Here is a 16533-nt window from a genome sequence, read left to right on the forward strand (position 1 = left end):
TCATGTTCATCCTTGATATTGACTTTGGGTTTATCTGATTATCTCTTAGTTTTCTTCATTGGGTTGATCTTTGTTGATGCAGAGGGTTGTTCCTTTGAACACATGGGTGCTCATATCCAATTTCAAGCTAGCTTACACCATCCTCCGCCGCTCTGATGGCACTTTCAACCGTGAGTTAGCGGAGTATCTCGAGCGCAAAGTTCCAGCCAATGTGAATCCAGTTGATGGGGTTTTCTCATTCGATAATGTCGATCGAGCTTCTGGCCTTCTCAACCGAGTTTATCAGCCAGCCCCAGATAATGAAGCTCGCTGGGGCATCATTGATCTTGAGAAGCCTCTAAGCATGTCAAAAGTTGTACCTGTCATCCTGTTTTTTCATGGTGGGAGCTTTGCTCATTCATCAGCCAACAGTGCTATTTACGACACCTTTTGCCGCCGTATCGTAAGTGTCTGCAAGGCGGTTGTTGTCTCGGTTAACTACCGTCGATCGCCTGAATATCGATATCCATGTGCATATGAAGATGGCTGGACTGCACTCAAATGGGTGAAATCAAAGAAATGGCTTCAAAGTGGGAAGGATTCCAAGGTTCATGTGTATTTAGCTGGTGATAGTTCTGGTGGCAACATAGCTCATCATGTTGCAGCAAGGGCAGCTGAGGAAGACATTGAAGTATTAGGCAACATACTTCTTCACCCGATGTTCGGGGGCGAAAAGAGAACCGAATCAGAGAAGAAACTCGACGGTAAATACTTCGTAACCATTCAAGACAGAGATTGGTACTGGAAAGCTTATCTCCCTGAAGGAGAAGACAGAGATCACCCAGCTTGTAACATTTTTGGCCCCAAAGCCAAAAGCCTAGAGGGAATCAACTTCCCAAAAAGTCTCGTCGTTGTCGCCGGTCTGGACCTGATGCAAGATTGGCAACTCGCATATGTGCAAGGCCTGAAAGACTCCGGCCACGACGTGAAACTTCTCTTCCTCGAGAAGGCGACAATCGGGTTCTATTTCTTGCCAAACAATGAACATTTCTACTGTCTAATGGAAGAGATAGACCACTTTATCAACCCTTAAACTGTTCATACAGCTACTTAACTTTCCTACCCAAGTGAAAACAAATTTAACTATTATCTTCAACATAATATCAATAAAAAAAAAAAAAAAAAAAAAACAAGAACAAAATCTGCTACACCTAACACAGGCTTTACACAGATGACTTGGGTATCTGTTCTTTCTTTTGTTGTAATGCTTTGTAGTTATATATATATATATGATATACAGTTATTTCTGCTCCTTTGCTGCTGCTGCTGCTTATTGATACTCAGGAGCTAAGTGGCCAAAATTATAGAGCTGATATGAGTTGAATGAGGAGCCTGAAAGAGCAGAAAGTTCAGATGCCAAGAAGCCTTCAAAGTTTGCCTGCCTGACTCTTCCAGCCATTAAACAAGTGAGTGTGTGAAGTGTAGGGGTAACTTTTGTTGGTTTATGAATCTTTTGATGAACAAACTATGGGCATTCTGATTTATAAGCACTAATTTTTCACACAGGTTTAGGGTTATGGTTCATCTTGTTTGTGAATTGTATGTTATACATGTGGGTTTAGAGATGAAATATAAAGGCTTATGTTTGTATACTTCTCTTTTAGCTGTTGTGCATTTCTTCTTCTTCTTTTGTGTGGTGAAGTGTTTGTAGCTCATTTCAAGTACGATAGGTTCTACATAGATAGAACACAAAGATTTTCTCGTTTTCTTTGATGTTATGATCCTACTTAAGATGCGTGTCGCATTGGATTTTGAGTAGTGTACTGTTGTAGAGTCTTTAGTTAGTCAAAGCTACGTGAGATGGATGTAAGTATCCACTTGAACACGTGTTGTAACAGCCCAAGTTCACCGTTAGTAGATATTGTCTTCCTTGGGATTTCTCTGTGAGGTTGAGGGCACGGGCCAAAAATGACAATATTTGCTGGCGGTGGGCTTGAGTTGTTGTTACAAATGGTGTTAAAGTCAAACATTGGGCGGTGTGCTAGCGAGGACACTGTGTCCCCAACAGGGTGGATTGTGAGATCTCACATTGGTTGGAGAGAGAAACGAAGGATTCCTTATTGAGATGTGGAAACCTCTTCCTAATAGATGCGTTGACGGCGATCCGTAACAGGACAAACAGACTATCTGGTAGCGATGAGCTTGGGTTATTACACGATACTAGTTAGTTGAGAATGACTTTTCACAAAATTGTAAGCACTTAGAAAGTCATTTCAAGAAAGTCGTAAGCTCACGACTAGATTCTTTATATTTGGATTTGAATGAAAAGATAAGTGATCTCTACCTATTTTCTCAAAAGGACATGGGTTGCCCACGTCTCATCCATAAATAGCATAAAACTTTGCGGCCAATAATGATTGGAGACCATGTCTTAATCATGGACTTCACCATCCTACAAACATTGATTTGATCATTTCTTGTCATTTCCTTGTACACTATTCCTAAAAGGAGGAAGGGGGTTTGGAATTTGGGATAGCATCAAACTCTCCAAACCTCCTCCTTTTCATCGGTCGCCTTATCTCGATGAACATCGAGAGCCTATTTGGGACATGGGTTTAAAATCAAGAATCTCTAAGCTCTGAACCCATGAGGTCAAGTCTATGTTGGAAGTGCTCGGTTGAGTTTTTTTGCAAAGTGAATAATACGAAGTGCAAGTGATCATATTTTATTATGATATAAATATATAATTTGAAGGAAAAAAAAGTGGATAAAATAGAAAATTGAAAAGAAAGGGAATGGTTATTGAAGTGTTGGACTAGGCATTGGAAAAGATTGGAACAGCTAAGCTTTTGGACAAAGACATGATGGAATCTTGTCCCAAACATACAATAAAATATTGACTTTTTTATTTTAATTTTTTAATAATAATAATTATTATTATAATTATTAGAATATATGCTTATGTTTTGCAAATCTGTCAATCACAATGGGAAATCATTTAAACTTTTATTATAATTCAAATTTCAAACCCAAAAGTTCCCAACTTTTGTCATTTTATTCCTTTCCCCTATGCCTTTCTTTTCTTTGTCCTTCACCAACATTTTTTTTTTCTTTTGTCTTAGGAACAAAACATGCTTTTTTTCCCTTAATTATTACTTCCTATTTTACCTAATTTCTTTTCTTTTTCTTTTTCTTTTTCGAGTGTTGGCTTTCTTGAATGTGTTCGGTTGTATGATTAGGGTTTTGTTTCACTTTAGTCTTTATGATTGATCAAACGTCACAAATTAGGTTTTCTGTTCCTGTCCAGCTATGGAAACTAGAGAATTCATTTGTTCATTCTTGTTTTAGTACAACAAACTGCTGTTGAATTCATGGGTAGGTAGGTAGAGACAATCCGGTGAACTGAGACATCTTAGTAGCTAAAAAATAAAAGGAAAACAAACGAGTGAAATGGGAGCAGTCTGAACTGTGAAAATGGGGTTGTGGGAGAGTAATACAAGCGTCGTGCTGCTAAGTAAAGTGGTGGAGTGTTGTACCCTAATGGCGAGAGTCTAGTAGCCAAAAATATCATTAGCTTATACTCTAACTTGAATAGGATAGGGTATGTGGAATCCTGTGTCAATCTGCAAGGACCACCGTATAAGACTAAATACTTCCAAGTGACCGACACGTCCTACTTTTCTTTCGGAGGTTCTATTGTCAAAGCATTTATTAGAAAGCTCTTGGAAATCTAACACAAATATAATTTAGAAAATTTGAGGGAGCATTTTCTTTAGAATATTTTTATAGTCAATAGAAGGAAAATTCAAACCTTCCACCCATAAGAGAAAATTTCATACATTTCACCATTTGAGCCAGATGTGCTCATAAATTGCATAGCTCAACGTTAAGAAACGAAACTCATGTATTTCAATACATAGACATACTTATCCAAAGTTAACTAACCCTCGAGCTACGCAAACTCAAGCTTATAAAACTCCCAATTTACGCTTCAATATATAAATCTACAAACCAAATAAACATAAGGTAAACCACTTAAGTTTCTAGTTCCTAACTCTTCTTCGTTCTTTCATTCTTGCACAATCCAAACACAATGCTAGCGATCCTAGAATTTTCGATCCCAGACGTAACAAGTCATTAAAAAATCTACAAAATCGAGGAACTAAATAAAATCTAGAACACGAAAACACAACAAGAAAGGACAAAGAAGGTTAAGGTGGACCCTCACTCTCTAAAAGTGAATGAACAATTGTTCAAAGTAGGTTGACTTTTGAGAGAGGTTCATGAACTTGAACCCATTTTGAAGAGGGAAAATGAATGGACAGAAATGGGGTTTTGACACTAAAAGAAAGGGATTCCCTTTGGTTTCTGTGTTTTTTTTTTTTTTTCCCCCCCTTTCCCCTCATTTTGTGGTTTTGAAATCCATAGCCCGTTCATTATTCTTATGGCCAAATAATTCAAAAACAAAGATGGTTGATGTCCTCATTCTACCAAACCGTAAGTGTTTGTTTATTTATGTTTTCTTTTTCTCGAAGATTGGGAAGTTGAGATCGTTTCAGACTCTTCTAGAAAGAGAATTGGGTGAAAAGACATGCCTAGAAAAAGGTTGTTTCTCCAAAGCTACTTTCGAGAAATGACCTCTTTTTTCTTTTACATAATCGAGGTCTTTCTTGTGTTCATAGTTCTGAACATTATGAAGTTATGAATAGTGATATTAAATAATGTTCACTTCTCTATGTTGCACAGAAATTCTCAAAATTATGAAATTTACTGGATCCTTCAACTTCCAAGTTCTGTAGCGAGTTAACAAATTACCACTGTATTAAAGTAAGAAATCTTCTGTTTGATCCATTATAACGTAGTTTCTTCCCCCAAATTGATATTGACATGAGCCTCGTGCTGATTTCGAGGTCCATGAGCGAACTATCAATGACCTAAGTTTCTTGAACTGTAATAGCAGGGAAGAATCCATAGATCACTTGTTTTTTGGAAGTTCTTTTATATCCTTCGTATGACTTGGTGTATAAACAATAATATGAATTTCGTCCTTGCCTCCCAAAGCTCTGATCAAATTGGTAGACAAGAGGAAAGGTGTGCTAGTAGTACTGAGTTGGTATGGTTTTTGTGATATTTTAGACCCGCCCTAGTTGTTCGGGGTGTAGATCCTGATAACTCAAATAATCTAACTCAACTCAAACAAACCCATAAAAATTATGGTTGGGTTGGTTTAGTTCACTGAGTTTTAATGAAAACCCAAAATTGCCATCCTACCTAGCTTTTAATATACTCTATAAAAAGGGTTTGGGTTTAAAATTGATTTTGGGTTAGAAATATAATAAATTCATGAACTTCATGGTTATCTATTATCACAAGTTTGATTAGTTCAACTTGAAAACCGCTCAATCTATAACCCAACCCATATGGGTTGGGTTATCAGTTTCTTTGAAGGCATTCTTACTATTGTGGCAGGTTGGTTTCTTTGTATTTGGGCCTTTGGCCTGAAAGGAAGAATAAAGTTTATAAGGATTTGGAGAGCTTGGGAGAAGGTTGTTAGGAATCTCCCTATAGAGCCGACTTTCTTTGTTGGTGGTGGTTTTGAAGGACTAGTACTTTTGATTACATAAAGTAAGTGGTACTTTTGATTACACAAAGTGGTACTTTTGATTAGTTTTATGTATTGTGTGTTCTGAAAGAAGAGTTGTACTCTAAAGGGTAACACTTTTCGTGGAGTACTTAACAAGCTAAACAACACGGATGCAGATCGAATAGGGGGCTACTTTTCTATTGATACTAACTGAAAATTACCAACCATTACAAGCAACTGTAAGTCAGAAATTAACCAAACAGAAACCAGACCTCACCAACTATTTCGAGAGAGCTGGTAACCTCTCTGTAACAGTCCAAGCCTACCGCTAGCATATATTGTCCTCTTTGGAGTTTTATCTTTTGGGCTTCCCCTCGAAGTTTTTAAAACGCATCTGCTAGGGAGAGGTTTCCACACTCTTATAAAGAATGCTTTGTTCCCCTCTCTAACTGACGTGGGATCTCACACTCTCCTACCCATGAGCCCTAGCAACACAATTCACCTAGAGCCTAAGTGTACCCAAAGCCCAAAATAATGATACCCCACCTCGCCTTACAACGACAATGCATCCTCACCCCCCTATAAGTTTGGGTAACTTGAGGTCATACAGAGGTTTGGTCGTTAGCTAATCGAGCCTCTATCCCGCTGTTCGCCTCCAAGGATTTCTATAATTACCTTTTACATCTTATTCTTACGGACTAGAGCTACATTTTGTATCATTAGTAATAACAAACGAACATATGTGTATATATATCCAAAACTATATGCTATAACTATTACCACTACACTCACAAAATAGAATTAGGTCCAAAACCATACAATCACTTTCACCAAAATGAAGCAGAGTAAAATCATGAACTAGAAGCACAAGTTGCAACCAAAATCACCCAGTAGGATTAGGTCCAAAAGCATAACCTAGAACTAGAACATAGAACAGCAGGTGCAAAATTGAAACAACAGGACACAACGAAAATCAAGAAACAGAACTGCAATCTACTACATGAACTTTTTATGAATTTGGTGAAAGTTCTTCCATACTCTACATGTTGACGACCAAGTTCATCAAACTTAACTTGTTGGTTAAATATTTAGCAAGCTCAGCCTATTACTTAGGCAATTCAGCCAATCTCAACTTCCTACACTGCCAAGCGAACTTCAGATGCATTCATGCATACAAAATCTATTGATTTACAATTATTTATGATATAGAAATTAGCCATTTGTTGCTAGACTCATGATATCTCTCTTTTTTATTTTTATTTTTATTTTTATAAAGAGTAAGAAGAGAAAAAAAAGATGGCTCGTTCATTAGTGATAAAGAGACAAGTTAGAAATAGAAAGTGAGTAGCTTTAATGATTGTTGCTGACTATGATAGGCAAACAAACCACTAATTTTTCAAACTAGTGTTATTAATAAATATCTCATGCTTGCTCGAAAAATTCCATTCCCTCCAAAATAAGTCATCTAATAGTTAATTGGTGAGTTTTTGCTCGAGGGTCACTTTCTCTCGTATCCATAAGCTATTACAAAAAGGATTGATAGACTATACTGCCCCAAACAAAATTACAGGCGGAAGCACTAAATCATTCCAATAGCTTTCGCAGTCCAAAAAGGAGAGAGGAGGACATGTTAATTTTTTAAAAGAAAAGGAAAAAGGAAGAAAGGAAGTTTGATACTTTACACATGCCTCCATGGCATTGGGAACAATATAACCCAATCATAATCGAACGGAAAGATTTTTATTGCTAGCAATAACTTTCAATCGTTACAATCATGCTTTGCAATTAATCGAATGATTGAGGTACACTCTTTCTTTCATTATCTCCTCTACAAGACAAAGGCAGAAAGTGGACATTCAAATGCCAAAATGAAAGGCGAGCTAGGAGGATGAAATTGTGTTTGCCATACGAACTAAGTTTGGTTATTTGAAATTGAATAAAGTATTCTCTTAAGAATGACAAAGGACTTTGAATATATGAACTTTAACTGACCCACTAGAATTCAAAATATGGTAAATTACCTTGTGAGATTCCACGTTAGGGAGAGAGGAACCAAGCATTTCTTATAAGGGTGTGGAAATCTCTCCCTATTAGACGCGTTTTAAAACCGTGAGGCTGACGACGATACGTAGCAGGCCAAAACGGACAATATCTGCTAGCGATTAGCTTTGACTATTTCATATGATATTAGAGCCAGACACCGAGCATTGTGCCAGCAAGGACGCTGGCCCTCCCAAGGGAGGTGAATTGTGAGATCCCACGGCAGTTGGAGAGGGGAACGAAACGAAGCATTCCTTAAAAGGGTGTGGAAACATCTCTCTAGTAGATGCATTTTAAAACCGTGAGGCTGACAGCGATACATAATGAGCCAAAGTGAACCATATTTGCTAGGGGTGGGTTTGGACGGTAACATACCCACTTCTATGTTATCTTATCTGTTTGCCCATCTAACCACATTGGAGAGAGAGAACATAGATGATAAAGATATCTAAAATGGAGAGAAACAATAGACTACCGATGTGAATGTGACATCTTGCACTGGTTCTTTACAGTATCTAGTCTATTCATTTTACATGCTCGCCATTTGCAAGTCTTGAAAGCAACAGGCATTGATAATGTGGATCCAATCAGCTTTTTGGCCACAAGTGATATATGATCTAAACTCAAGTGGAGTAGCTATGTAATCATTTCATTGTGGTCCCAAAAGAAATTGCACATCAGACTGGGGAAAAATACGAGGGTCCAAAGGGAACTTACCCAGCGCTGGTCATAAAACAATGAGCTCCATTCGTGAAAAACTCATCAAAACCCCTCTTTACAGGCTTCCAGATCCTCATCCCAATGATTCATGAAACCAAACAATAAAGCATCTACAATCAAATCAGAGGAAGATCAAACAATTCCTATCTGATTAAACAGCCAAAAGTACAAAAAAGAAATCCAGAAACGCATGGAAAGAACTGTTACCGTAGATGAATATGTTGATCGCTCAATTGCTGCTCCAAAAACACACAAAAAAAATTGAACGGAAGTGCAGAGATTCCTGATTGCTCAAATGAACGGCCACAGCTAAATGCAACAATGTCCATTACAAAAATAAAAACACAAACAAACGAATCGTTAACCAAAATTTACGTTTCAGAAAAGAACAATATTCAACAAAGACGAAGAAGAAACGCTCACCTCTTCAGCCCAGCTCTATCGGTGGAGGAGAAGAGAAGAGAGCAACATGAAAATGGTACGCGCGAAGCCAAAAATGCGTAATTCCTAAATAAAAATAAAAATAAAAAATAAAATACTAATAATAATAAAAACTAATCCATTTTCAAATTTCAAATTTGTTTAATAAATTTGTTAATTTTAAAAATATAAAATACTTCAATTTAATTTTTGTTTTGTTATAATAAATCTCTAACCTATTTAAATTTTATAAAATGAAATTCTCTATTAAATATAAAATTAGATTCTCTATTAAATATAAAATTAGAGTATATGGCTAATAATACCCTAAACTTTTAAATTTGTTCGAATATATTTTAATTTTTAAAAATATAAAATATTTAAAAATTTAGTCCGCATCAATATTAATAATCTATTCAATTAAAAATTTAGTCGGCTAATAAACACATATGCACGTTCAAATACTTACTAATGATCTATTAGACTAAAAAACTTGCATACTCATAATTAAAAATTTAAATACTCGATAAAGTTTATGGCACAAACCTAGATAGGTTACAAACTCAATTTTTTTTTAAATAGGACGTTTTAAGGCCCGTGACCAAATAGAGAGAAAAAAATTACTCAAACTTTGTAATTTAATTTTTCGGAGTCGTTTGGACGGGATTGAATAGGGTTGGAATGGGTCAGGTTAGAATCTCTTTATTTGGAATAAAGTTTGTAAATTTGGGCATGATAATATCATCTCGTATTATGAACATTAATACTAAGTTTGTCGTTTCCGACAAATCTCGAGGTTTGACTTTGGTAGCAATTTGGTATATGTCACGGTCTTTCACAACAACCTTCTATCATAAGCTACAATAAGACACGGAGACACAAAATAACATTATAGTTATAGACACAAAGGTTGCGTTCTCATGAAACACGATAGCCAAAAGTGCACCACGTCACTCTCTAACCATGTGTCATAGATACTTGTCAACGCTGGCATGACACATCTAATCAAGTTCAGTGGCCTTCACCGACATAAACACTGAATTAATATTTTTATTGCATCGAAAAGAATCAATCAAACATAAATATAAAAAAAATGGTAAGAAATTAATATTTTCATATATTTATCGATTTTTCTCTTTATAAAATTGATAATTAAAATTTCTACGTCTATAAATACAATATAGATAATAATTTAAATAATAAATAAAAATTTAATTTGATAAAAAGGGAGAAACAAAAATGGTAAGAGAAATAGAAAATTGAGAGAGCGCTTGTTCAACACGGGGAACGAGGAGTTATTAATCGTCCACAGCACACCTACCCATNCTTTTGATGTTTTAGGATGAATTTATTATTCATTGTTTTTGAATAATCTAATTTATTGGCCTTGTTGTTTAAGGTCTATGCCAGCATGTCACCAATCATCCACATTGTTAACGTGTCATCCGCCGAAACAGAGTCTCTGGCAAATATTACGGTATGGGTTCAAAATTTACTAAAATCTGAAATTTCAGTTGATATCGTGGATTGAAATATATTTCTTTGATGCTATATAACTCATATTATGTAATGGCATAAATTCTTGGCCAACCTCTTGCTTTATTGACTGTGATTCTCCGTACTTCGACTGTTTAGCTAATGTACTTTGGAATGTTGGAAGTATCTTAGCTACAAAAAGAAATATATATATATAAGTTTACTTTAGTTGTTGGCATCTCTCTACTATCTGAGACCTTATTGAACTTTTTGACTAAGACTACTGGAAATCTGGATTTTTCATTTGTCATATTGCGTACCCTTTTCTCTATGTTAATTTTCTTGCTTCACTTTCATATTAAAACGATACAGGAGGTTCATGAGGGATTGGATTTCTGTGCACATGGTGATGGAAGAGATTCTTTTGGAATTTTCTCTGTGAAATTTTCAACAGATGGACGAGAACTTGTTGCTGGAAGTAGCGATGATTCTATATATGTCTACGATCTTGAAACTAATAAGCTTTCGCTTCGAATTTTGGCTCACAGAGTAATGCTCTAAATCATTCTCTAGTATTTACACAATACGCTTCACGTGCCTGTAGAGTTTTTTCCCCAATATTTTGCTTTATTGTTAGTGCATGCAAAGAAAAAAAGAACTTTAGGCATTTTAATGATTCAAACTGTTACATTTCTTGTATTCGTAAAAATCTGTGATATCCAATTGTTAGGAAAAAAAAAAAAATGAAGAAAGAAGAGCTTTTTATTCTCCCTTGCTCTTTGATTTATCTAATTTATTGGCTTTATTGTTTAAGGTACATGTATGTTTTCTAGAGTTGACCTGATAGGCTACCTAATCTCAAACTTATGCAGAAAAGTACATCTTGCAATGAATTGCGAGACTTACTGAAGTTCTATATTCGAACTACTGAATAATTACAAGCTTTCTTTTGTAAGATGACATCCACAAAAGAGCAACAACCTGAATTTCTTTGTCCATTTACTACTAGACAGTCGAAGAAAATTGTCTGGTGTCACCTAGTGAAGAAATGGCTTGAAAATCTTTGTATAAAGTCATAAGATCCGTTATGAGATCGTGAATCAAAATTTTATGGAGTGACGGCTAAAACATAGCTTGTAATGTCTGGTTGGGAGATGGTTTGATGATTGGTGATATGGTTGACAGTCTTAATCCCGCCTGTCAACGTGTGTCTAATTTGAATATCCTATACCGTATTCATGTAATTTTCCAAATAGCTTGGTCTCCCCGACATGGTTAGAAACATGTTTATGATGGAAACTTCGTGTGTATTCCTGAATTATTCTTTTTGGAATAGTTTCTGAAGGCTGTTCTTTGTTTTTAAGTATTGTTGCAAAAAAAACATACTTTTATTCTTGTCTTTCCTTTCCCTTCTATTTTTATTTGATTTGAAGTATCCTTAACTATTTCCCCCAACATCTACTGACCTTATATAGGCTAGAAACTTTCTGAAGCAGACAAAGAATTGGTAAGTTCAAGAGGATTCTTACCAGTTCATATACTAATTCTCCAGCGTCTTATTCATCTTGTATCTTGTTTCGAAAAATATTGTCTCGTACTTTACTTAATCATCTTCATGAGCTAAACTTACTTACCTGTGGAGGAATCTTTGCATATTATGTACCTGCTGAGGTTTTTGTTAATTGTTTCATTACAAAATTTCCTGGCATTCTAAGTTTTTTCTTATTGGGTGCACAGTCTGATGTGAATACTGTGTGTTTTGCTGATGAAAGTGGCCATCTGGTTTACTCTGGAAGTGATGATACTTTCTGTAAGGTACAAATCCGCTACAACTTCGAGGACATTTTGCTACTTTTTGTCAAAGATTGACCACTTTAGTTTAGAAGGAAGCGTATGAATGTTTTGTCCCATTATTTAACAAATTTCCAGTTTTTCTTGCATGAATCTTGAAGTTGTGATTTTTGGCCTTGCAACCAGAGTTTTCCCAAAACTTAGGAGTTAGCCTAACCCAATGGTTTCAGTCACCTAATGCAACTAACTATTTGCTAATCCTGAAAGTGTGCGGGCTCGAGGATTGTATATTTGAGAAGTTCGTTCTGTTCCTTGTATTAAGATGTTAGATGTATATTTGTAGGTGTGGGACAGACGCTGCTTTATATCTAAAGGGAAGGCTGCAGGGATTCTAGAAGGACATGTCGAAGGTATCACGTTCATTGATAGTCGTGGGGATGGTCGATATTTAATTTCCAATGGTAAAGACCAGACCATCAAACTTTGGGATATCAGAAAGATGTCCAACAATGCTACTCAGTACGTACCGTTTTGATACTCTCTAAATACGCACTATATTTATTCCTTTTCTTATTAGTCATTCTGGGTATTTGTTTCTCATCTGATGCTAGGAAACTGAGGGTAACTTTGTTTTCTCTGAGTAACTATTCTTCTACCATCATGAATTATTTTGTATTTTAAAGTTACCTTATAAAAAACTTGTATTTTTCCGAACAGCGCTACTCAAACGAGTAATTATGATTTTTTCCCCTAATACAAATGTGCTTGTTGTCTAATGCAATACATGACTTGAAAATAAAACACGAATAATAAATCAAATTATATCGGTTTCGTAAGGAACCTTCAGAGGGAGTAAAAATCTCAGTCTCCACAATGATAGTTTATTTGAATTGTTTTTCCTATAAGTTGAAATATGGCAAGACGGCTCGTTTTTTAAAGACAGTAAGTATGGTATCCTTCCTAAAATGGAAACTCTTTTCATTCATAAACAACCCTCCTCTTTTGTTCCAGCTACAATAGGCCCAGAAACTATGATTGGGACTACAGATGGATGGATTATCCACTCCATGCTAAAAATTTGATGCATCCACGTGATCGATCTGTTGCTACATACAAGGGTCATTCAGTCCTGCGAACGCTTATCCGTTGTTATTTCTCCCCGGAATCTAGGTGAGCTTTTGTGGCTGCAACTGCATATTTATGACTGTATTACGATCGAGATGTTAACTATTTGCTCTGCTGCATGAAAATATTACCTTTGAAGTTTTGCATTATGCAGTAGTTTGTGCTATGCTATTAAAGGTTTGTTTCAAGGAAGTATTGATTTCATTCGATATCGACTTCATTTTCAATAAACCTTGTTCTATTGTGAATCGAATTTCTAGTTATCGTGCTAGATACATTGAAGATGGTTAATAGTTGAGACTATATTTTTATTTCCCCTCTGCAGCACCGGCCAGAAGTACATCTACACCGGATCTCACAATTCTTGCGTTTATATCTATGATTTGGTAAGTCATTTGACATTTATTTATATGCATCTTATTTTCATGTGAGGTTTTAAGTTGACGTTGGAGCCGGGAAATTATTTAATTTATACCTCCGACCCTCCTTAGTAATATAACATCTATTAGTCCGATGCCTCGCACATGGAAACATTTATTTATATTACTACTAATGTGCAAATGCAAGGGAGTTGGTTATACATAGGAGTGGAAGGGGAGGAAGGTAGACAATGATTTAATTGTTTACACTTAAGTGAGAATGCTCGAGAGGACGGTTCTGATAGAACCCAACATATATTGGATTAATGTGAGGTACTTGGACTCTCCCTCTTTTGATATCACTCGAGCTCTGATTCAACCGAAGGATTGCCTGTCTTCATCTTATAACCCACTCTATTTATAACAAAACTCTCTTAACAAACTCTACGTCGAATTACTGACCGTCTCTTAATATCCCAATAACATTCCTATCAGATTCTAAGTTCCCGGATATTGGGAGTTGCTCTACTGCTTTTGTGATATCCCACATTGGTTGGGGAGGAGAACGAAACACCCTTTGTAAGGGTGTGAAAACCTTTCCCTAGTAGACGTGTTTTAAAGTCTTGAGGGGAAGCCCAAAATGGACAATATTTGCTAGCGGTGGGCCTGAGCCATTACAAATGGTATTAGAGCCAGACACTGGGGGATGTGCCAGTGAGGAGGCTATTCCCCGAAGGGGGTAGACGCAAGGCGGTGTGCCAGTAAGGACGCTGGGCCCCAAAGGGGGTGGATTTGATGGGGGTCCCACATCGATTGGAGAAAGGAATGAGTGCCAGCGAGGACGTTGGGCCCTGAAGGGAGGTGGATTGTGATATCCCACCTTGGTTGGGAGGAGAACCAAACACCCTTTATAAGGGTGTGGAAACCTTTCCCTAGCGGATGTGTTTTAAAGCCTTGAGGGGAAGCCCGAAAGGGAAAGTCCAAAGAGGACAACATCTGCTAGCGGTGGGCCAGGCTGTTATAGCTTTAGCTTTTATATTTCAATACTTGTTTGAAATCTCTTTCTGACTTTCTAGAACACGGGTCATAGCTGAATCACTGATTTACCTTAAAGTTTACGGAACTCTTTGTTAGTTAGCTCACTTGTTGTTTCTTATGCTGAACACAAGCGAGGAGAGTGTTAACCAAATATTGAAAATATTAAATTCACCATTAATTTAAATATTAGCTAAGTTGTTGGTTCATTATTATATTATCATGGTTTTAGAGCAAGGATTGTGTGTTTAAACTCTTGAAATATCATTTTCTATTTAATTAGTATCAATAGTGTGAGATCCCACGTCGATTGGAGAGAGAAACGAGTGCCAGCGAGGACGTTGGGCTCCGAAAGGAAAAACCCAAAGAGGACAATATCTGCTAGCAGTGGGCTTGGGCTGTTACAAATGGTATCAGAGCCCGACATCGGGTAGTGTGCTAGTGAGGACGTTGGGCCCTGAAGGGGGGTGAATTGTGAGATCCCACATCGATTGGAGAGAGGAACGAGTGTCAGCGAGGATGCTGATCACAAAAGGAAAAGTAAAAAAAAAACAATATCTGCTAGCAGTAGGCTTTGAGCGGTTACAAATAGTTTTTTTTTTTGTTTGTTAATCATTGGATTGTGAACAATGAGTATAAAAATTATACATCCGCTAAACTATTTCTGGTCCTAGAAAATTGTATTCCATATATCTTATAACATTCTTATTTAGCATTATGTTTGTTGTTCTTATGTCCTTTGTAGTTGACTGGAGCTCTAGTTGCAACACTGAAGCATCATAAATCACCAGTAAGAGACTGTAGCTGGCACCCTCAATATCCAATGCTTGTAAGCTCTTCATGGGATGGGGATGTTGTCAAATGGGAATTTCCGGGCAGCGGTGAAGCTCCGACTCCTCCGAACAAGAAGAGAGTCCGCAGGCGACATTTCTATTGAAAACTGCTGAAGAAAACTGTAAGGCAAGCTCTTTCTGGTGGATTATAGCTTGGCAAATGCAGTATATCTTGCTCTGTGATGCATGCATCCTATCATACTCTTGAAAATAAGATGCAATTAATATGCATTTTATATCTCACCGTTGCAGTATTTTGTTGGTTCTACTTGACGAATCTTTGATATCATGTTTCTGTCTATAATCTATGTGAATAATATGATATAATACATACATACATATATATATATATAGTGTATAAATTTGTTGAATAATGATCAACAAAATGGTGGAAATAGCAAGCATCGGTATATTTCTTCTTAATTCTCATCTTTTATTGTTTTTAGAGTAGGGATAGAATTATTATTGTTCTTATTTCTGCCGGTGCTACCCACTTCTATTTTCCTGACCCTATGCAATGTTTGTATATGATTGTTAGATTTGTTGAAAATATGGTAGAAAGTCAGATTTGGGTGAGATTCTGTTATATTTTACTAAGGAGTTAGAATTCTTAATCTTGTATTTGTGAGATCCCACCTCGGTTGAAGAGGGGAACGAAACATTCTTTGTGAGGGTATGGAAACCTCTCCCTAGTAGATGTGTTTTAAAACTGTGAGGCTGACGATGATAGGTAACGGGCCAAAGCGGACAAATATCTGTTAGCGGTGGGGTTGAGTTGTTACAAATGGTTTCATAGCCAGAGCCAGACAATGAACGGTGTGTCAATGAGGACGTTGGGCCTCCAAAGGGGGTGGAGTGGATTGTGAGATCACACATCGGTTGGAGAGGGGAATGAAGCATTCCTTATAAGGGGTTTGAAAACTTCTTTCTAATAGATATGTTTTAAGACAATGAGACTGATGGCGATACGTAACGAGCCAAAACGGACAATATCTAGTAGCAGTGGGCTTAGGCCATTACAAATGGTATCAGAGCTAGACATCGGGCGGTGTGCCAGCGAGGACAATAGGCCCCCAAGGGGGGGGGGGGGTGGATTGTGAGATCCCACATCGGTTGGAGAGGGGAAGAAGCATTTCTTATAAGGGTGTAGAAACCTTTCCCTAGCAGACGC

The 16533-nt window shown here is 36.8% G+C and overlaps 2 protein-coding genes and 1 long non-coding RNA gene across 3 annotated transcripts; 2 read left to right on the plus strand and 1 right to left on the minus strand.

The window, feature by feature from the left end:
• Positions 1-8: 8 nt before the first annotated feature.
• Positions 9-1113, plus strand: LOC111807143 (gibberellin receptor GID1B-like). Its single transcript, XM_023692725.1, has one exon. The coding sequence runs from the start codon at positions 77-79 to the stop codon at positions 1070-1072; it is 996 nt and encodes a 331-aa protein (XP_023548493.1). The 5' UTR covers positions 9-76; the 3' UTR covers positions 1073-1113.
• Positions 1114-8037: 6924 nt separating this feature from the next.
• On the minus strand, positions 8038-8822 carry LOC111807144. Its single transcript, XR_002816914.1, has 3 exons — positions 8747-8822; positions 8531-8632; positions 8038-8433 (listed from the first exon to the last, which is right to left on the minus strand). It is a non-coding gene; the product is annotated as an uncharacterized LOC111807144 (long non-coding RNA).
• A 1292-nt stretch (positions 8823-10114) lies between these two features.
• Positions 10115-15707, plus strand: LOC111807145 (LEC14B homolog). Its single transcript, XM_023692726.1, has 7 exons — positions 10115-10220; positions 10592-10768; positions 11957-12034; positions 12354-12529; positions 13022-13180; positions 13461-13521; positions 15275-15707. The coding sequence occupies exons 1-7, from the start codon at positions 10155-10157 to the stop codon at positions 15464-15466; spliced, it is 909 nt and encodes a 302-aa protein (XP_023548494.1). The 5' UTR covers positions 10115-10154; the 3' UTR covers positions 15467-15707.
• The last annotated feature ends 826 nt before the right edge of the window (positions 15708-16533 follow it).

The sequence above is a fragment of the Cucurbita pepo genome, chromosome LG12 (genome assembly GCF_002806865.2).
Source record: "Cucurbita pepo subsp. pepo cultivar mu-cu-16 chromosome LG12, ASM280686v2, whole genome shotgun sequence".
NCBI classification, from domain to species: Eukaryota; Viridiplantae; Streptophyta; class Magnoliopsida; order Cucurbitales; family Cucurbitaceae; genus Cucurbita; species Cucurbita pepo.